The 23,700-nt window shown below is 39.8% G+C and overlaps 1 protein-coding gene across 1 annotated transcript in view; it reads left to right on the top strand.

The window, feature by feature from the left end:
* Positions 1 to 2,680: 2,680 nt before the first annotated feature.
* The window catches only part of LOC144048775 (amyloid-beta A4 precursor protein-binding family A member 1-like), a 79,345-nt gene continuing 58,325 nt past the window's right edge, over positions 2,681 to 23,700 (top strand). The window contains exons 1-6 of the mRNA XM_077561101.1: positions 2,681 to 2,925; positions 3,887 to 3,956; positions 6,045 to 6,134; positions 12,024 to 12,122; positions 12,224 to 12,263; positions 22,925 to 23,070. Coding sequence (XP_077417227.1) covers positions 2,681 to 2,925; positions 3,887 to 3,956; positions 6,045 to 6,134; positions 12,024 to 12,122; positions 12,224 to 12,263; positions 22,925 to 23,070 — 690 coding nt within the window. The remainder of the gene's footprint in view (positions 2,926 to 3,886; positions 3,957 to 6,044; positions 6,135 to 12,023; positions 12,123 to 12,223; positions 12,264 to 22,924; positions 23,071 to 23,700) is intronic.

Here is a 23,700-nt window from a genome sequence, read left to right on the forward strand (position 1 = left end):
GCGGTGGCCATCTTGGCTAATTGATTAGGTACACCCAGGATTCTCGCCACTTCGCTCACCCAGAGCGGTGGCCATCTTGGCCAATTGATTAGGTACGCCCAGGTTCTCGCCACTCCGCCCACCCAGGGCGGCCACCATCTTGGCCAATTGATTAGATACGCCCAGGATTATGGCCCCCTAGCGCACGCAGGGCAGAGGCCATCTTAGCCATTTGACTACTACTAAAATTATTACAACTACAGGTACTACTATTACTACTACTACTACAAGTACGAGTACTACTACTACTACTACTACTACTACTACTACTACTACAAGTACTGCTGCTTCTACTACAAGTACTACTACTAATACTACAAGTACTACTGCAGCTACTACTACAAGTACTTGCTACTACTAAAAGTCCTACTACTACTACTATTGCTAAAAGTACTACATGCGTCTTTCCACCTTGCAAAAGTCAGCAGTCCCATTCAAAATTTTCGCAGAAATTTTACTAGTTTTATATATATTGTTGTAGGCTATTTGCCGACTTGTTGCCATGATCGCTTTTGGCTGCTGAGATGGCTACTGTTGAGATGTAACAGTGAAGAATGAATGTAGGTCAATTTGAAGTGCTTTACATTAAATAAATAATTAATAACACTTAATGTGAAATACACATCTATCATGGAACAATTGTAACTCATGTATTTGGTCTGTCGGGTATTTTTTATTTATTTTTTTATTTTGCTAATGATATTTTACTCGTCTTATTGATAGCAGCGGTATTTCCTTTTATGGTGATTTCTGTCTTGAATTCTTCATACAACTCCATCAATAACTTTTGTTCTGTTTGTGAGAAGAATACTGCTCTCGTCTTTTGACATGAATTTCGACCAACAACTCACCAGGGCTTCTTATCTAGCCCGGGAGCGTGCACAAAGCCAGGCTATGCAAGCCTGTCTTATGTTAGCCTTGATTAGACGCGACTGGATTGGGTTAGCGGAACAACATGGCGCTTTATTCGGAGATGGTGTTCACTCCAGCCTCGCTTTTTTGCATGAGCCTCGCTTTAATTAGCTGCGTTGTTGGAATACCCCTCTGGTATTAGTTCAATAAAGTCCAAAAAATGGCAAACAAATACAGGGAAATAACTAAACTTAACTAAAAACCAGGGGTCCATTTCACAAAGCAGGTTCAACAAACACCAAGACTAACCCTTAACAGCGAGTTAAGATAGGGATAGGAAGCTGCTTTTTTGGTTCTAGGAAAGCTGATTTGAGGTAGTTATATCAACGCAGAGTAGTTTCACTAAAAAGTTAATTCTATCACACATCACACCTGATACTTTTCTCCAGCCGTTGCAGCCTGCCTGAACACACTTCATCACTACTTTTCCACACTCTCCTTTGTTCTGGACTGTTGACCATAAATACTTAAACTCCTCCACCTTCTTTGTCTTATCTCCCTGTAACCTCACTCTTCCACTTGGGTCCCTCCCATTCACACACAGATACTCCGTCTTGCTACGACTAACCTTTATTTCCCTCCTTGCCAGGGCAAACCTCCACGCCTCTAGTTTCTCCTCCACCTGTTCCCTGCTTTCACCACAGATCACAGTGTCATCTGCAAACATCATAGTCCATGGAAATTCATGTCTAAACTCATCTGTCATCCTGTCCATTACCATAGCAAACAAGAAGGGGCTCAGTGTTGATCCCTGATGTTGTCCCACCTCCACTTTGAACTCCTCCGTCACACCTACAGCAGACCTCACCACTGTCTTACAGTCCTCATACATGTCCTGCACCACTTGAACATACTTCTCTGCTACTCCTAACTTCCTCATACAAAACCACAGTTCCTCTCTGGGCACCCCGTCATAAGCTTTCTCCACATCTAAAAAGACACAATGCAGCTCCTTCTGACCTTCTCTGTACTTCTCTATCAACATCCTCAAAGCAAATGCTGCATCTGTGGTACTCTTTTTTTGAAGCATGAAACTGTAGTAAGATGAATTCTTACTTTTCCCGTGTTCATGTTGTTGATTATCAAAACAGACAATGAGATCGGTGAATTCAGGCTTTTCCTTAAGGATTTATTATCACAAGCTTGTGGACAGAGAGGATGCAGCCAAGCGGCTCCATCTCGTTTTTCATCTGTAACGCCCCTCCCTCTGCTCGTCCCTAATATTATTTTGTCCTTCCAAATCCTTCCCAGATAGTCACATGGTACACAGAAAGTCAGATAAGAGTTGAGTTGTTTTTCAGAGAGACAGACCTGCTGGAGCCGGTAGTAAAAAAAAAAAAGGGATCTAATTAACACATTCGCTTTGCCCCCACCAAATGGTTTCAACAATGTGAACCACCCCCTGACAACATTTGAATTCTCACACAGAACTATACTAAGTAAATCAAAGCAATCATGTCCAATTCTTAATAGTTATAACTAAATCAAAACAGTTATAATTAAATTGAAACAGAAGATGCACTTCAGAGCGGACGTGACGTCATGTCGTAGGTGCACCCACAAGCTCCCATAGAGATATATGCTGTCATTGATAAAACGGGGATATTTATATAAGTCAGAAAGGTCCTCAGATTCAGTGTCCAGTCATGAAAATTGCAAGCCTGACTCAAATTGTTTAGAATCTGACGAAGAAAATGCTGTGGTGAATTGGAGAGAAGGCTGGGCCAAGATGGCGGCTGAGGCGTGGTGCAGATGCGGGCATTGCATCAAGCAGAAGACTTATATTGAGTGCTTTTGTTGCCATGAGCACGAACTTGCAGTGGATAAAATGGAAGAAAACAAACTAAAATGTTTAACTTTAAAGGTTGACCTACCAGACTATGTCTTCCACGTACCATCCCTTGAACTCATGTACGTAAGCGGCATGATCAGGAAGTACTTGCGTGACCCAGCCCCCGACCAGCTGTCAAACCAGTAAGTTGACATTTCGGCAGTGCAGTCGGCCTCCTTTCTTGTTGAATTTTGGCATTTTCCCACTTTAACACCCTTATCAATTTGAGTATGCATTCCTTAATGGCCCTAGGACTTTGGAAACTGGCTCATTAGGACAGTCTAAACACACATTTGTGTAAAGAGGCTCAACGCGGCTTCATGTTAGAAAACTTTGACCTATCGCCACCAAAATCCATCCATCCAATCCCATCTCTAATTATGCCCACATCAAACTCATGATCGGGTACATATTTTGGATTTAATTAAGTGTAGCCCTCATTAAGCTACAAGCTAGGTATAACGTGCACGGAAATAAAGACAATATATGTTCGTAAAACCTCAGATATTGGTGCGATTATTTTGATATTTACAGCGATTGGTGTGGGCATAATTAGAGATGTGCACGTGGATTTTGCTGGCGATTGGTCGTAGTTTTTAAAGCCGTCTAAGGGGAGGGAAATTATGCCCACAAAATCAGAAATACAGTGGCAATTTTTTGATATTTTCAGATGTTGACGTGGACATAATGTGCATGTTAATTTTTATAGCGATTGGTTCTAATTATCTGACATTAAGCGGTATGTTAAGATTTTTTTAATTACATGTTTTAGACTGTCCCCTGGCAGTTTAATTTAACCATGTTGAGAAATCAAGCAGGTGTTTGTCCACAGACAATAACACCTGCCTTGTTTACAATATTGGTCTATCTTCTAGCTTGTGTAAAATGCACTTTTTGTCCACTTGAATCTTGATCTGGTTTAAACGTTTTTTTTTTACATTATAATTCTAACAGCTTTTGAGTTTGATGCACTGGTTTTACATATGTGAATTTGCCCATACCTGATATGGATGTATTCAACCAAACTATTTTGTAATATTGGAAAACAAAAAGAATAATAACTTCCTATTTGTGTAATTTAATTTTTCTGTTTGGCTGTTTCAGACAATGTCGACTAATGGCTTATCGGACATACACCCTGTATCTGCATCAAGGACAGACCCTTAGGAGACACGTGAGAAGACCCTTACCTTCATGTTGTGTAGAACTCATCCACCAACGATTTCCAGATCCCGATAGGAAATGCGTAGGATTTAAAGAATATCATGTAGAGATCTGGAGGTGATATGGAATGGACCAGTGCAGTTCGGATGTGGGAAATCTTGGATGTAACATGTCATAACATGTTTGCTTGATTGAGTTTGCCAATTTAAAATTTTGTATTGATTGCCACATTTCAATATTGACCCCAGTAGGACAATAAATCTTGTCATCTGGTCATTGTTGTTGTCAATATTATTAATGTACGGTAAAAGAAAATGACCCCTCGCCCCCTTTGGGTTTTTTTAAACAAGCGCAAGTTACATGCTACGTTGTCATACATTAAGTCTAATATGCACTTAATAGATGACAATTACAGACAACTCACTTTTGACATTGATGATTCTGGTTTATTTATACCAAAACATTTACCATCTAATTTGTGACAACGGCTTTATCAAGTTATAATGCATCAATTCTGAGCAAACATTCTGCAAATATTACCTTCTATCCTGTATAAAAACACGTTCCTGTCATATATGAAATGAAACCACCCAGTCATTAATTATATTCTTATTTGAAACGTATCCACATGTTTTTTGATAAAGTCTTCTTTTGGAGGGGCTGGGACCTTTGCAATATTTTTGGCTGCTGGCCTTTCTACCTGTGGAAGTTGCTTGCCCTCTGATTTCGTTTTCATGACAGTTGTTACCATTTCAAGGACGTGAGAGTTTAAGGCAGCCTTGTAAACGGGCCTCACACGCCATACGGCTAAATGTTTCTTCCATTCGGGCTTGAAGGGCAATTCACCCTCGCTCATGGAGTTCCCGTGGGACTTCTTAACTTTGGCTTGCTGTCTGCCAACATTTGCATTGTGCTTGTAAAACAGCTAGCTGTGTCCTTGCCAACATGCAGGTATAGTCAAATTCTTGTCTCTAGGGGCAGTACACCAGCAGGGCTGAGTGGTAGGCTTCCAAATTCCCTGTGTGGCAAAATGAACTGATTAGTCTAATATTTAGTAGCAGTCTCGGATCAAACACCATTTCTTTGACAGCCTGCAACGTTGCAGCCTTGAGCCACTTTTTCTTCTTTTGCTGGGCTGGCGTGTATGGCTCGTGTAGGCAAGCACTGATATGTTTGTAGCCAGACCACCTATGCTTGCCTGCAATGTGAAAGCAAATGCTTGTGAAAAGTTCCACCAATATGTCAGGATTGCGTCACAGTTCCTACTGCTAAACCACACGTGGTTTTCAATACTTCGCACCCACTGCGCCAGATCAGCATGTCGCTTCTTCTTTGATGTATCCATCAGTTTCTTTCTGAAGCTATTAGCAATACGATAACACATTAAATTGCTGATTTATTCCTTGGGACTGATAAACGTTTTTCACCACAGATCGAAGTCCGACATGCCTGTCTGTAACAACTGTGGACACTTTCATTTTATCCATTAACACTCTTTCTAATGTTTTACAAAATCCTAGTTTTTCCATAGCTTGTGATGTACAACTTTGTGTCACTTGAACAAGCTCAAAGTCAATAATTTTGTTGTCCGTCTGGTTCATGAAAGAATATGTGCAGTATTTTGCACTGAAACCAGGGCTGTCGCATCTGCCATCTCCACATAGAGTGAGGGGTTGATCAATTTGTTTCAGCTCATTTTGAAGTGACACCTTATGATCCATCCATTTCTTGTTGACAACAGGTAATATCAGTTGTTGTACCTCGTAGAAGGTGCTTTCACATATCATTGCCAAGTTCAGAATTTTTTAGAAGTTCTCTAAGCGTGAATAACTCATTCAGGAAAAGAGAGTGGCAGCACATATAATAATGTTTCCAGATGTCACCTTTGATCTACCCTCACCAACAAAAGGCTGGGCTGACCAAGTCTTCTCAGCATGATCACAGAGATAATCAATATGATAGACAGCATTACTGCCAAACACAACTTTCCGAAAGTTGCTAACGGGGCTCTTGCATGCAGCACAGGCGGTAAGATGTACTAACTCCTCCAAGCAATGTTCAAAAGCAACATACTTTTTACAATGAATGTCTCTATCAGAAGAACCTGGTTCTGAATCTGACTCCGTACCAAGGGTATCAGAGTCTTGGTTTTCAGGTTCAGATGGTGCCCAAGAAGATTCTGGGACCGGTGCTACAACTGTCACACCCAAGCTGTCATTTGAAGTGTCCATACTTTCTGGCTTCTTGACACTGTTGACCTTGGTTGTTGAGCATTCCTGATATTTCTTAGGGGTTGATGAGCACATTGTCATGAGATCATTATGTGTTGACAAAGAAGGGAAATCTGATGCCTCTGCAGAGGAACAGCTTGTGACTGGTTCAATTTCAAGAGGAATTATGGCTGACATAGCTGATGGCTTTTTGTTGAGGCGAGTTGAGTTCTTGGAGCAATATGTGTGGTCATGTTCTAAAGCAATATCATTACCAGGCAGGGACATATGCACACATGCAGTTGGATGGACAACAATAATTTCATCTGTCACAGGAAACACTTGCACTGGGTCAGTTTGCACCGCCACATGACACACCTGTAGCAGATAAAGAATAAACTGGTCATGTTTGTAAATGAGAATTAGTTATCAAACATTTTTACCTAGTCAAATAAAATAAAAATAAATAAAACTGCTATTAAAAAAAAGATTGTTGTGCTTTGTGCTGTGTGTAACAGCACAAATAATTGAATCGAGTGGTATATTTCAATGTATAATTTAAAGTTAGATTGCTAGTAGGTATGGTTTGAAAAATGTTTGTTGAAAATTAACATAAAAAACTACTACTAGTAAACCAAAAAAAGACGGTGGTGAAGTGAAATGTAAAGCATACTAATGTCTGAATAAGCCAAAAAACAAGGATATAAGAACTACTTTTGTGTGCCTTAACCTGCCAATCCACAACATTCTGTATATCGTCACTGTCCTGTGAAAAAACATTGTCTTTTTCTTTCTTTTTTCTTTTTTACATTTAGAGGATGCAAGTGAATGCAGAGAGAAAGCGAGAGAGGGAGGGAGAGAGAGAGAGAGAGATTTGGGCGGGTGAAGCTTCATGAACCTTTGAGACTTTCTTTCAAAGTGTATCGAAAAGGAGTATATGCTTTGATGCTTCAATGAAAGCAACATATGGGACATCTAGTGGACAAAAGAAAAAAACAACCTATATTGAAGTGTGAAACAAGCACTCACTCTTATCTTTCATCAATAAAAGTCAAAATAAATATGATACAGAGCAATGTATTATTTGCACATTTTTTTCCCCCTTTCATCTCTTTTTTTTAAAGAAGGGAATAAATAATTCAATTAAAAAAAAATGAAATGAGTTCTGGTTCAGGATTCCCATTTTGTCCATCACTACGTATCAATTTATGAAAGCCAACTAAGATCACAGTATGATGTACAGTACAACTTACATTTTCTTGGTATACAGGACAGGTAGCCATAGTGACTTCATCTGGTGCACTGGGACTCTTGGCTTGGGGTGCCTCAAACAAATGTGTACGGTCGCAGCATGTTGCGACGTGTTTGCCGTCTCGTAGAGACAAACGGGCATCGCAAACATTTAGCTTAGTGGTTAGCATCGCAGAGTCTCAACAACTTTGTCGCTAAGAAAGACGAGCTACTTAATTATATTCTCATCAATGGCAAATCTGAGCCTCTACAATGTTGTAAAATAATTAATGTCATTAATATAAAAGCAAACATAATAAAATAGCCGATTCACAACCAGCAAAATAACGCTAGCTGGAGTGTTACCAGTCTAAGAAAAATAACCACAGACTTCATGGTAGCATTATTTTCATACCTTTTTTTTTTTATTTCGTGACTCCAACCGATGTCCACGGTCACTCGCTGGCTTTTGGGGCCGGTCGCTAAATATTGATGGGACTGCCTCCAATTTAAGCTTCTTTTTAGGGTATCCCAGTAGCGCTGCTTGTAAGCTCTCCTCACAGAGTGTCCTGTACCCAAGTTATGAAGCCACTGTTACGCTAAGATTAACAGGTTTAGGCACACAAAAGTATTGCTTATCTCTGTTTTTCCGTTTGTTATTCAGACAAGCATATGCCTTGCATTGGGCCATGTCGTACCTGCTAGAGGTAGCCAATAAGAGCCGGTTTTGTCTATCAACGATGTCACGCCACTGCCCCCTAAAGGCAAAAATGGCTGCATGCATGAACTTCAATGACGTCTCGAAATTATATGGGCCGTGATCTATTACAAGCTTGTTTTAATATAACCAGTTGTAACCAAAACACGTTTGGATCCAATTTTTCTTCACAAACCACAAACATTTTTCCTTCTGAACACCAAAGGTACACTTTAAACATGGAGAGTGAATTACAAGTAGCCTTGGTCCAGCCTTGGCCAAACTTACAAACTTACCGTCCAGCACGACCCTGAAGTTGGCTCCACGATCGTACTCCCATCAAATCATCTTTTCATCGTCTAATTATGCTTCATTCACACCAAAACCGAAAAGGCGATCTGGAACGTTTCCTTTGCTAGCCTTTTACCGCGTAGAGTTTTTTGGAACGATTGCCGCTCATTCATGCATTCGCGCACACCGGAGAGGAGGAGGCGTGTCCCTTGGTGAACGACTGTAGAAAACTTTACGAGTCAGCAAAAAGAGTGTACCGCCAAATACTTCCACTTCTTTCCAGGGCACTATTTTCTCCAGCAGAGGTTTTTGAGGTACGTGATAGCACTTTTGCTTTTTTAGTGGCAGTCCGGCAGTTGCACTAAATAACTTCGGCATGGATTATAAACACTGCTGCTACCTCGGTACAGTACAACAGCAAGTAAATACACTTACCGGCACTTGTATGCTACTTCCTTGCTCACCATTCGGTCCCGGCTGGCCGTGTTGTTGCGCTCGGGGTGACAACAGACAGGACAATGTGTGTGACGTAGCCGGTACTCAAAGCCGATTGGCTACCGTGAGGCGAAATGCGGAAAAAGTTAAAATTTTTCAACTTTGGCGAACATGCGAGTGTGCGGATTTTCGTTACGAATGTGCGGATTTTGCTACGCCGCATCGCGTCCCAGCGCTCCAAGCGCAACCCAGCGCTCCAAGTGATGTATGTTGCTGCCGCTGACGCGGTTGCTTATTGCGTCCCGTGTGTTGAGACCTGCGAGGCGACGAAGTACATATTTTGCTGTCGTTTGTTGCCTCCTGCATTTTGTCGTCGCCCCCCCGACCAACCAATCCCCGGATCGGGCTTGATCCGATCCGACCACGGAAAAATGCTAATTAATCAGTTGCACCACTAATAAATATGGCATGGTCAGACTTTTTGTATAAAATATTAAAATAACTTTATTTAATGTTTAGTCATAACCCAATCTACAATGCTGACATTGAAAATAATGGAGTTGAACAAAAAGAATGATAATATTGTCATTCATTCTTGAACAAAAGTTGTTGATTTAAAAAAAACAAGATTTTAACTGGGCACATCCAGAACATGAATCTTGTTGTTCTTCAGACATTCCTTGGTTGTATCGCTGGAATGCTTTGGATTATTGTCATGTTGCATGATCTATCTTCTGCCAGGCTGTAACTTCACAAAGGACAGCTTCAGGTTATGATCCAGGATTTCACAATATTCCTCTGAAATCATGATTCCCTGGACTATGTGAAGTTGTCCAGGTCCTGAGGATGAAAAGCCAGCCCAGAACTTAACATTCTCACCACCCTGCTTCACTGGAGGGAGAAGGTTCTTTTGCTGGTATGCAGTGTTGACTTTTCACCAAACATGACTGTTTTAGTTGTGACCAAACAGTTTTGGACTTATCTGTCCACAAAAGGGACTTTGTCCATGTACTCTCTTGCAAAGTTGAGATGGGCAGCTTTGATATTTTTTTGTGAAAAGAGGCTTCTACCTAGCAAGCCTTCCATGAAAGCTTTGTTGATTGACTTTTCTTCTGATTGTTGAAGCATGCACGTTTCCCAGATGCAACAAAAGAGGTCTGCAAATCCCTCTATGTGATGCACAGGTTGGCTTTCACCTGAATTATCATTTGTCTTGTGGGTCTTGCTGATATTTTAGAAAGTCATCCACTTCTAGGCTGGATTGTAGTAATTTTCAGTGCTCTCTAGTTACAGATGATCTGCTTCACATTGGAATGAAGTTCAATTTTTTTTGATTACTTTATAGCTTTCCCCAGACAGATGTGTTGTTACTACCCACTTCCTGAGGTCCCCTGAGATTTATCTTCCTCTCAGCATGACTGGCCTGTATGGGTTCACCTGGGTAAGACTAAAGTGATGTGGTTTTGTCTCTGTTTTAGTCTGTGATGCACAATTTATTCACTAAACCTCTCTCATTTCATTGGTCCATTTCTGTGGTTAGTTTAGCTACCAACTTGTCCTACCTGATCCTACTTGAATGCTTTTTTTAAGCAATGCAGCTCAGGGTTCACTTACTTTTGTACCTACACGAATTGACCAAAAACGCTTTTTAATTAAGTTTTGACTACACAATTAATTTTTAGCATTGAAATGCTAAACCTACACCTGTTATTTCATATAAAATGTAAAAGTTCAGATTGAACAACAAAATCAAGAGGTTCACAAACGTTTTAGCAGCACTGTATTATATATATATATATATATAAATGTAGGGATAAGGGATACACCGAAATTAAATTTGTTGGCCTAAACCGGAAATGAGAAATGTTTGGCCGAAAACCGAAACGCCGCAAAAAAATTATGCAATTTTTAAATTCATTATAATGAATTAAAATTATATTATTATTATAAAATATTTAGGCCTATTTTAGCATGGAAATTGTAACAAACCACAATATAAATTTAAATGCGTCCACACCACAGACATCAGAGACATGTTGGCGAATGCGGGGTGAGCAACTGAGGATTTTCTGGCGGTGCAATTGGACTTTATAGTCAGTGTACAATAGTTCGCACTGGCGAGCACGGAGACGTGCGATGTGGTGCGGATGACACATTTGTAGGCTATTTGGAGCGGGACACGGTGCGGCGCACTTAAAATCGACACATTCACATATTCACCAACATTTAAAAATAAATACATTTCTTTGCACCAGCCAATAGGCTTTGGGAACGGACTGTAAAGTCACACACGGCGTCGTGTACTGTAGTCACCCGGAGATAGTGGTAAGTGTTTACTTGTTTAAAACTGTTAATAGCAATAGTGCCAACATTAGCTAACATATTCAGCACAGCCAACAGAATGCAAGTGAAAAAGTGGACGCGCTTGAGGGGCTTTCGTCAAAGAAAAAAGGAATGCGCTGCAGGAGAAAGAGTGGCTCACCTGTAGTACAGTACTCGGCAGCGCTCTCTTTTTTGACATAGTTTACCAAGAGACTTTCTCCTCCTCCGTTGTGCACAATAAAGCTGCCGGTACTCACAAACGCCAGCGAGCAGCAAGGCGGACACTCACTCCCGTGTTTGGTGTTTCGTTCAAACAGACACTTGTTTGCAGCGGGTGTTTTTTTGACTTGCGTCACCACAATATCCTCTTTCGGCCATACTCTTTCGGCTTGAATTTTATTTCGGGCCAAATGCCGAAAATGCATATTTTTGCCATTTTCGGCCGAAAATTTTTGGTGGCCAAATATTCGGTGCATCACTAATTCTGATTCTTCTTCTACGCTTTCCGTTAACTCCCTGTGGCTGTGCTACAGTGCCACTCCAGACTTGCCATATACATTACAGCCGTTAAATGTCCTCAGTGTCTTCTTTTGGACACACGCATGCTTGAAACCTTTCTGTGTGTACGACATTATTTTAAGCAACAAAGCCGGCTTTGCTTCCAAGCACAGAAGCACTTCCTCCACGCACACACGCACACACAGGATATTAATAGGGTGGAAGGTTGGAGACCTGACACTTATGTTGTCAGTTTTAGAGTGAAAAGATCAAATGATTATGACAAATTTCAAATTTTGGATGCATGTTTTTTTTCCCCCAGCTTCTTCATACAGATTTCAACATTGAAATGCATTGACTTTTCACTACTTTCTTTCTGTTCTTCCTTTGCAAGTGCCCTGACTCTGGCTCTTCCTCTCTTACTGGTGCTGAATCAGAGAGTAGACTTCTTCCACAAGATGGCAGCTTTGAATCATCACCCTCCAGCAAAGAGGTATGCTCAGCATGGTATTTTCTGCAGGTGATTCTCTGTACCATGCCATATCTTGAATATACTATTAAGTACTAAATATTCTCTCTTATTCATAATAATAGTCCAGGAGAAGTCTTGCATCCTTTCCAACATATGTTGATGGTGAGTACTGTATTGTCATCTAATGCAGCATGAATGGAAATGAGTAGAATAGGATTTACCTCATCCATACCATATGATTATTTATTATTAACTAACAAAGTTGCCAACAGCTCAGCTTTATCTCACTGCCGAGTTACACTATAACTAAATTGATGAATGTTGAATAGCCAATTGCTGTAATTTAAGTTGACCTTGTCAAATTGAAATGTCAGTAAAGTCATCTTATTTATATAGCCGCAGTTGTCACAAAAGGTGGACAGTGTAACACATTCTCAATGATAACATGATATGACTGAATAGCATACCAAAGCCTAATAAACCTAATTTAATGGGATTTTTAATAGTATTAACTGGTAACCATAATGCCTTCTCGTCTAATTGGTAGCTTGCTAAAATGCTTATTTTGGTCAAATTGGGTTAAAAAAAAAAAAAAGCAAATGGTCACAAAAGTGACAAATATTATCTGAGATGTAATGTATGAAAATGTCAAATTGGTTATTCCTTGGGTTGTGTGCTAACAAAGTACAGTAATAAGAATCTGTTACAGATAAAAACATACTTTGTTGCCCTTCACAGTCAACTTTAACCTACTGTAGCCAGTTTATCACTTAAAATGTTGGAAAGACATACTCTAGTTTACTCTTTATGAGTAGGATCTGAACAGTTCTATTCAAATGTTAGCTCTTTTCAATTGTGGACAAGATAACCCATTGTGTTATGCAAAACAGTATCTAAATTCAAGCTATAGCTACCGTATATCCATCTGACTAGGAGTGGACAGATGAGAATTTCAGGAATTTTCCGAACACACGCACACACACGCACACACACTACACAACATACACACGGTGGCTGACTGGTTAGCACGTCCGCCTCCCAGTGCAGAGGACGTGAGATCGAGTCCGGGCTTCGGCCTTCCTGGGTGGAGTTTGAGTGTTCTCCCTGTGCTTGCGTGGGTTTTCTCCGGGTACTCCGGTTTCCTCCTGCATTCCAAAAACATCCATGGCAGGTTAATTGAACACTCCAAATTGTCCATAGGTGTGATTGTGAGTGTGGATGGTTGTTCGTCTCTGTGTGCCCTGCGATTGGCTGGCAACCAGTTCAGGGTACCCTGCCTACTGCCTGAAGCCAGCTGGGATAGGCTCCAGCCTCCGCGAGCCTTGTGAGGACAAGCTGTTAAGAAAATGGATGGATGGTTATATATATATATATACGTATATATATAATATATATATATATATATACATATATATATATATATATATATATATATATATATATATATATATATATATATATATATATATATATACATATACATGTACATCTCTCCAATCAACGATTCAATACGCATCTCGACACATGTGGTACAATCTGATACAAGGATGGTTTGATTTTTAAAATGGAACGATTCGGTTCGGTTCGATTCAGTAGGATTACGATTCAATTCGGTGCAACGATTATTTGATTACTTGACAACTAGTCAACTGCCAAATTCATTTATAATTATTTTGATACTCCATTAATCGTTTGAATATCTTGCTTAATTTAAAATGATCTAAATTTCATAATTTGAACATTTGCAAACACTGCTTTTATTTTGGAAAACAGCGATCAATATTTTTGCATATGTAATGCTCTGACATGTTACAGACCAAATTAGTGAGCATCAGTCTTTTAAAATGCTATTTTAACATGCATCTGCCTAATAAAATGCAAGTAAGTAAGTAATGATAGGCGAGTACCAGGTACCTGCTCCAATACCAGCCTTATTTTATGGTTCTTTAATGTTTAGGCAATGTTGTTTTTTGAACATTTATTTGAGTATGATTTGATCCTAGTTTATTTTAGGAATAAATCCTCTACCTATTTTTTAAGAACACTCCACTATGATATTGTATTATGATGCTGGTCCAAATGGTGGTACAGTGACATTTTTATTTATTTATTTTTGTGTCTGTATACAGGCAGTTACCACTATATTTTTCTCATGCAATTTTATTATAATACAGTGGAACCTCGGAGTTTGAACGTCTCGGAACATGTACAAATCGGACTTCAATCAAAAAATCTAAATATAGTAGTCTAACAATATTCCCAATGTAAAATACACCATTAACCCAACGTAGCATTTTTCATCCACTGATGCCAACACACCAAAACAAAAAAGGTGAGGTATTTTTTTATTGTGTAAATACTGTACGGGTGTACATGCAAAAAAAACATACATTGAAATTAAAATCTGAATTTTCTGTTTTGATTTTCTATGAGAAAAAATGTTTCGGAGGTTGAATAATTCGGACTTTGAACACTTCACAGGAACGAATCATGTTCAAACTCCGAGGTACCACTGTACTTATAATACCAATAAATTTTGTCATGATTACTGCATTACAACTGCAGTTGAAACTGTAATACTATTAATAAGACAGACAATGACAATTATGTTACATAAATCAGTGCTGAGTTTATATGGTAAACTATGTCTATTCAAGTAAGCTTGTCTTTCATACCGATAAGTGCTTGCAAGGCAAGTCCGTCTTGACATGATAGCGTACATGTTGCGACCACGCAGCGACATAAACGTGCACATTTGTGCTATTCACATAAGCTTGTAAATGTTTATAAGCAATTAGGATAAAATATCCAATTAGAGCAGGCTAAAGATTCCTCGCTCCGGCGATTGACCAATATTGGAGCCGTTTAGAGCAAAACTAGCATTTGAGTTGCCAGTCACGGCAAAATAACCGCTGCCTAAACAAATGGCATGGGGGAACTTAAGCAATATACTTGCGGCTAGGTAGCATGAGTTGCACATACCTGGCTTCTCCCGTTTTCAGCAAGTGGTGAGATCGAGTTTTGTTAGCGGGGTCCAACGTGTCCGCTTTGGTGATCGCTCTTATTGTGCCCCTTTCTTGTCATACGTGCTTCCTTGTGTTAATGACTCCTCCAAGGTAACATGGTACACTGTTTGTTTTTTGTTTGTTTTTAGCAGGAGTTTGTTTGCTGTTGGTGAGTTCCTCCTGTATGGAGTTTGTGAGGACACAACTAGCAGAGCTAAAGTTACGGAAGCCCATGGGGTTCCCACAACAAAACACTCGAATTGATCAAAAAAATCGATTAATCGCCCAGCCCTAGGTGCACCCCATTAACAAGTCCCCATGGGCACTGCACGTTTGTTGTTTAAGATCCCATCATTAAACCTACATTGCTTTCACGCATTTAATTTATTAATACCACCTTGAAAATTCTTGAAAAAGTATTGAATTTTAATATCTAGGTGAGGTCTTAAATTTCATGCTGTTTGTACCTTCTCCGTGGCGAAGCAGCAAGCCATATTAGGAGAAGTTGGCAGAACTGTCTGTCCCCTAGAGTGCAGGGTGGCATTGCGGACGGGACATGTCAAGAGTCGAGTCCTCCACACACTACGCGGCCAATTTGAATGTAAGAGGGGAAAGAGGATGTTTTATTCGCTATTCACTGTTTGCAACTTACTCACTGAAGAAAAGGAAAAAGTTTGAACTGTCAGCGTGCTGCAGCGTCCTGCTACGGAGGAGCTAGTTGCTAACCCGCTACATGCTAACGTGAGTCAGAGTTCCACCTTCTTTACATATTACGCACTGATGTACCATTTAAACAACATATTAACAATAAAAATGTCAAAACTAGCGACTGGGATAAAAGTTTGTTTTGCGGTTGATGTAATGCGGCAGGAATGGTGCATTTGTATGAATGGAGCATGCGGGACAAGTGTGGCCGTGCCATTCTGCATAAACATAAGCGCATTGCTCTCGCTTCCCTGCTTGGTAGTTATCAAACACTGAAATATTATATTGTGTTTGTATAATTTGTGTAATTTATAATGCTTAAATATTTATTTGTATTTGACTTGTTTTAGTACAGTGCATTTGATACGCGCATTCACTCCGAACCGCCCTTCGCAGGGGAGAAAAGCCCGGCCCGACTTCTATGCAATGTTGGGAGGTGCATGGCTCCCGTCGATAAAATAAAAAATAATGTGACTTTTGATATTATTAGAGTATGTCCATCCATTTTCCTAATCGCTTTTCCTCACAAGTGTCGCGGGGGGCGCTGGAGCCTATCCCAGCTGACTTCGGGCAGTAGGCGGGGTACACCCTGAACTGGTTGCCAGCCAATCGCAGGGCACACAGAGACGAACAACCATACTCACAATCACACCTATGGACAATTTGGAGCGTTCAATTAACCTGCCATACATGTCTTTGGAATGTGGGAGGAAACCGGAGTACCTGGAGAAAACCCACACAAGCACGGGGAGAACATGCAAACTCCACCCAGGAAGGCCGAAGACCGGACTCGATCTCACGTCCTCTGCACTGGGAGGCAGACATGCTAACCAGTCAGCCACCGTGCCGCCCCTATTAGGGTATGTGTTGCTCATATTAAATGTCAACAAATGTGCACAATGCCTGCGCTATATGAGCTCAAGCAGCAGCGCCTCAGTGGGGTATTTTTTATTTTTTTTGGGTTCACCTGTCCCATGAGATATCCAGGAGAGAAATAAATATATTAAATAAATAGATAAATACTTCTTTTTTTTTTTAAGGAGCTAGAACGTGCTGGTCAGTGTGTGATTAACGTTTCGCTCCCTCTCGCTATTGGTCAATGCTGCGGAACCAAAAGGACGACGACGTAGGTATGTCACATTGTGCGATAAGACGAGCAAAAATTCTGACATGCTAGACTTTCGTCGTGATGGTCGTGAATCATCCCAGACAATAGGCGACCAATTGTTGAACGTGTCACACTACACGGGAAACGCTACGTCAAGACAACTCAAAATCGTTCACGACATGCCCCGTTTGTCCGCAACATTCCGGTCGGGCCAAAATCTGCCTTTTTTCTTGTAGTCTGACCAAGGCATAACGCATCATAACGCATCATAACGTGCTGGTCAGTGTGCGATTGTCGTTTCGCCCCCTCTCGCTATTAGTCAATACTGCGGAACCAAAAGGACGACGACTTAGGTATGTCACAATGTGCAACAAGACGAGCAAAAATTCTGACATGCTAGACTTTCGTCGTGATGATCGTGAATCGTCCCAGACAACAGGCAACCAATTGTTGAACGTGTCACACTACACGGGAAACGCTACGCCAAGACAACTCAAAATCGTTCACGACATGCCCCGTTTGTCCACAAGACGTCAGTCGGGCCAAAATCTGGCTTTTTTCTTGTAGTCTGACCAAGGCTAATACATCGTCATCATCATCGTAGCGTAATTAGGTCATAATTACGACGCGTGTGTGTGCGCACGCTTTGCAACTTTGTGAGAGATGAAGGTAAGGTTATTTGGGTGTGAATCTGTAAATGTTGCCTTCATAAGCGTTATCTATGCATTTAAATAGGTGTCAATTACACATGGATTTTCGTTATTCGCGATCCTGGCCGGTCTCTACCCCTGCAAATAGTTGCGGTCCACTTTTACTGTCCAAGTTACATTATTTTAATAGTATGGTGATTGGATTACGTTAATAACTACATTTTTTTAACAAGTAATGAGAAACTGTATCAGAAGAATACAATGTAAAAGTAAGCCTCCCAGCCCTGCTTATATAGCATAACATGACCATGTATAGATAGATATTTTATTATACGTTGATACTGTCTTTTAAGTCTGCTTGATTTTAATCTCTTAAAATGCATCAAATTTATGTGTTTAGGTATGTATTAAGTATTTTAAATTTTTTGCATTCTCAATTACCCTCCTAGAGCGGTAGTATACTTGTCACATTTTTCATCCCTGATTAATGCCTAAATATTACTATTTAAAAATAATCAGTGTGCGCTCTACTGCCCTGCAACATTTGTTATTTGACCGCAGTCAATTTAAACATAAAAAAATGTCAGTCAAATGAAATTTTCTAAAAGAGCCAAACAAAAAATAGATAATACAATTACAAACAATACAAGCACTCTAGCACCTCCAGAGCACACAGGTGTACCTTACACTACTGTGCTCAGGTCTTATAAGAACATATAAAATTTCATTTTCAGAGTCCATGAGTCTCATTAAAAATGTATATACAGAGTTCCGTATAACAGCTTTCAATGTGGGTACATTGTTCTGCACAAACAGCTAGCTGGCACTTGTCCACCGAGAGACCTTCAACAGGAGCCTAAGAGAATCATTGTATGCAACTTGCAGCTTTCTGAATTTAAAGTGTGTATACCGGCACCACAGGGGGCAGTATAGAGCGGTGTGCAATAGGCATTAAACAAAGCTATTTTCACTTACTCTGTGCACATTCCAAATTTTCGTATGAGCATATTAGCCTGTGCATTCAATTTACAACACTGTCTTTGAATGTCATTATCAGAGAGATCACTCTTGATGATGTGACCAAGAGTTTACTTTATCCACCACAGAAAGTACTCCACCAGACAGATCAAACACAGGTAGTTTTTTCTTATTTTGCTCTTTAGGCCTCACAACTACTACTACTCTCTTTTTTTAATTGAACTTGACATCAAATTGGTCACCATATTCAGAACACATCTTAAGTAACTACTGAAGGCCTACAGAATAAGGTGACATGATGACTAGATCATCTGCATAAAAAGCCTTTCCCCCACCATACAGCTGATCTCACACTGTTTTAACCTTTGAGACAGATCGTCCATATACAGGTTAAAAAGCATGGGTGACAACATCCCAGCCTGTCTCACCCCATTTGTCACATGGAAAGAATCCGATATTACAGTTGCCCATTTAATCTGCACTGTTTGACGCGAGTACCAGAACTGTAAAACATGGATAAGGTAAGGAGGAACCCCCTCGTTGTAGCAATTTTGCAAAAAGCTTACCATGATTAATACGATCAAATGCCTTTGAGGCATTTAAGAAGCACAGGAACATAGTATATATAAATTGCTACAGTATATACAGTATATCAGTGACGTGCAGTGAGCTCTAGGTTTGGGTAGGCAGGCAGTCGCATATTGAGACGCACAACCAATTACAAATGTGTGTCACCAGGCGAGTGTACAAAGTATCCTAGGGTGACCATATTTTCATTTCCAAAAACAAGAGGACACTCAGCCCAACCTTGAGATATTTGATACTCAGATACAAGATGCCATACAGTCAAACTATTTTAACATATGCCTCCTCTTTATGGGTAGAAAATAAAACAAAAAAACATTAATCTATTTTGAAGTCTTACATTTTTTTTGCTCAGCATTATTTATTTATTTTTTACTTCGAGCGGCGTTTGTACCCATCGCCTCCAGTGCGGCAGCTTAACATTTGCCACTCAGCTAAAGTTCTGAGCCACCGTCACAGACAGTGCGCGGTCTCCCAGCCACAGTAAACATTGCAATGCACTCCCACTCCAATTTGCCGCACAACGAAAAACGGACAATTTCAAACCCACCTGGACGCCCGGAAAGAATGTAATAAAGTGAATATCTCCCTGTAAAACAGCCTAATTCCTCACAAAATCAAGCTAGAAATAGCAATGCCAAACACCATGTAAAGTGAAAAAGCCAGTTAATCGAAACACATCCACAAAGCCAATATTTCCTTTTGCATCATTCTTTGTGAAAAGTACGAATAATTATTTGTCCCTTACTTTGCTGAAGATCCTGTAGCTAAGGTGTTGGTCTCCCATCCTTCAAAAGATGGCGTTTGCCCACAAAAGAAAGGCGTGAAAAATAGTTTTATATTACACAGAGTGGTGTCATTTTACCGCTATGCTGTGCAGTGAGTGTGTTTTGAATTCACGAATGCACTGTGCAACCGTACGTTCGCATAGGAATCATACAGCGACGTAAAAAGGCTGCTTAGAAATCTGCCTATTTGCGTAAAGGACTTTTTTTTACTGGTAAACTGACCACGCATGCTCGAACACAGATCGCTACGCGGACAGAGCTGGGAAAAGCAAAGTAGTGGTGTGCCTTTAGAAGGATATTTTTTGCATCATTTTTGCCTGCAGGCAAGACGAGGTAATGAGTCATTTTTAATTGAGGTATGAAAATCACCAAATGTTGTCACTTTTAAACCTATACGTAGTCACTGGTGTGTGTGTGTGTGTATATATGTATATACATATATACAGTATATATATATATATATATATATATATATATATATATATTAGAGGTGTAAATCTCTCCAATCAAGACGATTCGATATGCATCTCGATACGTGGGGTGCGATCCGATACAAGGACGGCTTGATTTTAAAATGAAATGACTAAATCTAAATCTCGTAATTTGCTCATTTGCAACCATTTACTATTATTTTGGAAAACAGTGAGCAACATTTTTGCATATGTAATGTTCCGACATGTTACAGACCTAATTAGTAACTATCAGTCTTTTAGAATGCTGTTTTAACATGCATCTGCCTAATAAAATACTACACTCCTAAATTGTAACTACTAATGAATATATTTTTCAACGTGCCATCTTACTAAATGTAGACTAATTAAGTTAAAACAGTTATATCGCAGTTACTGTCTATTAGGTTTACTCTTGTGAGACAGTGTCAGTTCCTGTATACTACCCATATATAAACCAGACGTAACACCAGGTCACCGTATCATGATCCTGAGAGTAGACTTGATGACAACATGGCCAAACACACACTGCAATATATACCTGCTACTCCCCGGAAAAAAAAGCCGGCAAGAAAGTGTAGGGTCAGCACACGAAGGGGCAATCGCAGTGAAACTAATCTGTGGTGCAAATCCTGCTGCATCCCCTTGCACGCAGGGGAAGTGTATACAATATACCACACAAAAAGAAAAACTGTGTAGTTGAAACATCCACACAATTGTAAATAGTACCACAGTTGCACACATTTGTAAATAGTTTGCCAAATTGTTTTGTCAAATTGTTACACTGTTGAATGTAAAAAAACTTATTTTGCTATGAAAAAACACTTTTTCATTGTTGGTGGTAGTGTTTTACAGAAGTAAAGCACTGTTTAGGTGTTTGTGACATCATTCATGGGGAAAAAAAAGTGTCAAATTCAGTAGAGTGCATGAAATAATATCGTTTCACAAAAAGCTTAATTTCTCCGTATTTTGGTCCAAAACAGAACATTTGGGTGAAACTAACCTATTTTCTATTGTTGATTACTGAAAAACTGAATAAGGTAGAAACAAACTTTTTTTTTCCGATGAAAGATGAGAGTTCAATCTTTCATTTGGTAGTATCTGTGTTTCCATAGTCCAAACACAAAATTTTCTGTGGACCTTGAAAGATCAGTCAAAATGCTTAGCTCAGCGGGCACCCACACTCTTTTCTGAAAATGCTTGGCAGTCAAAGAGTTAAAGGGACTGAAACATGAAAAATCTACTTTTTGGAGCTTTTAGCCATGTTAAAATGCTAATTCCTCACCAAAAACATGACCAAATTGTGTTTTCCTCCATTCGCGCCTGTATGAGAAATTCTAGGTTATTCTGTGCGTCAATATTGCTCTCCAAGCACCAGCCCCTCCCAACCTGAGAAAACGAGATGTTGGCATGGTTTGACGTCATTGCGTGCGGCCCCACCCCCCCATGGGATAATGACAAAAGTAGCCTTTATCAATAAACATTCTGTCCAAATGAATTCAAAGCAATCAATTATTCTTCACATTTGCAATGCCAAAGTGCAATGAAATGACAATTGTCTGTCTTAAAATCTATTGGCTGACACTGTTGTAAACTACAAGTAAAATATTTGCGCTGATGAATTTAGATGAATGGATGGTGTCTTGGCTGGTGTGCTCGCCCCATAAGCAACAGGGCGCGGGTTCGCGACCTGCTGTGGTGCTTTTTTTTCTTTTTCTTTCCTCTAACCTCTCTGCTCTACTCCTCTTCCACGATTTCTTGCGGCAACGACCCATTTAGTTTCAAATGCTTATTCAAGAATTGATGGCTTGCATGACCAAACACAGAGATTTAGCAGCCCGTGAAATTTAGAGTCCAGCGCTATTTGACGTCACATAACTGTGACAAGTCTCGTGTGACTTTTTTTTTCACCCACACAAAAACAAACAGGTCTCCCGGGCAAAGTTTTGCGTGCCTTAGAGTCAAGGAAATGTAGTTTCAACAGCTCACTTGTATTATCATTCAGGACACTTAATTCACATTTAATATATATATATTAGGGGGTCATAATTAGCGCGTCAATATTGCATTAATTGAAAGTTTCTTTTTTTAATGCCGTTTCGTATGCAGTAAAGTTACGTCATTTTACAATGTCCATCAGTATTGAACTTAACAAAATAAAAGCATCAACGCTGTGCAAAGGAGTCATTGTAACACAATTTAGCAGTAATAAATTAAATAACATATTTGTGGGGACTGGGGTCAAGTTTTTTTTATTATTTTATTTTTTATTATGCATGTCAAACTAGTAATGAGCACTTAAGTACAACTATAACTGAAAAAGCCATTTAGATTAAAGGTGAAACGTCTTCAACAACCACAAAGTTATTTCGCCTCTTTGCCCCATTTTGTCTCTAACTGTAACTTCTGCATGTCCTGTTAATCCTTTTGCCATAATGCAGTTGACTCTAAAGTACATTTAAACTACGAAAGTGTGAAACCACACCATACTTACTGTAGCCACGGTCATACAAATATAGCCTCAATTCTTTATTCATGCTGTCTTGTATGTTCAGTCCCAGGCCCATGTGACCCAGACAACCTGATTGATGGGATCATCCTTGTAGCCACCTACTTGGGCTCCACTCAGCTGCTTTCATTTAAGACGCCCACCAAAAACATCCGCATGATGCAGGCACAGGAGGCTGTCACCCGCATCAAGGTGAAACACATTCATTCTGCTCAGATATACTCCCAGTCACACTCTTGCATTAAGATCCTTCTTTGTAGTATGCACACAGTCCTTTCTTATTGTCCCACCACACATGGGCGAGCCAAGGGGGCAATGGGAATGAGCTCTGTATCTGATGGTTCTAATGATGTGGAACATGACCTCTCTAGCATGGAAGGAGACTCTGGTAGGGGTGTCAAAATTAATGTCCTTTAACACCACAAATTTTAATAAACGTGCGATTAAAGACCGTCCCTTACTTGGAAAACCTGTACTGGGGAAATTTTAGTAACAATGCAGCAGACACGTCCATGTCGAAATTTAACAGTAATAAATGCAATAAAAGCATCAACGTTGTGTAAAGGAGTCATTGTAACACAATTTAGCGGTAATAAATTAAATAACACATATATTTGTGATGACTGGGGTCAAGTTGAAGAAAAATATACTGATCGTATTACAAATGCAATGCAGTACAGTACATCTTTTTAATTTTAACTCAAACTTATGAATTTTATATTTTATTATAAAATTAATGTATAAATGACTAAAAGATGCAGCCATTTTTCTATTAGTTTTACATTTTTCCCCACTTTTATGTTAAGAGTATGAAACTTAGGG

Source organism: Vanacampus margaritifer, chromosome 3, assembly GCF_051991255.1.
Source record: "Vanacampus margaritifer isolate UIUO_Vmar chromosome 3, RoL_Vmar_1.0, whole genome shotgun sequence".
Lineage (NCBI taxonomy): Eukaryota > Metazoa > Chordata > Actinopteri > Syngnathiformes > Syngnathidae > Vanacampus > Vanacampus margaritifer.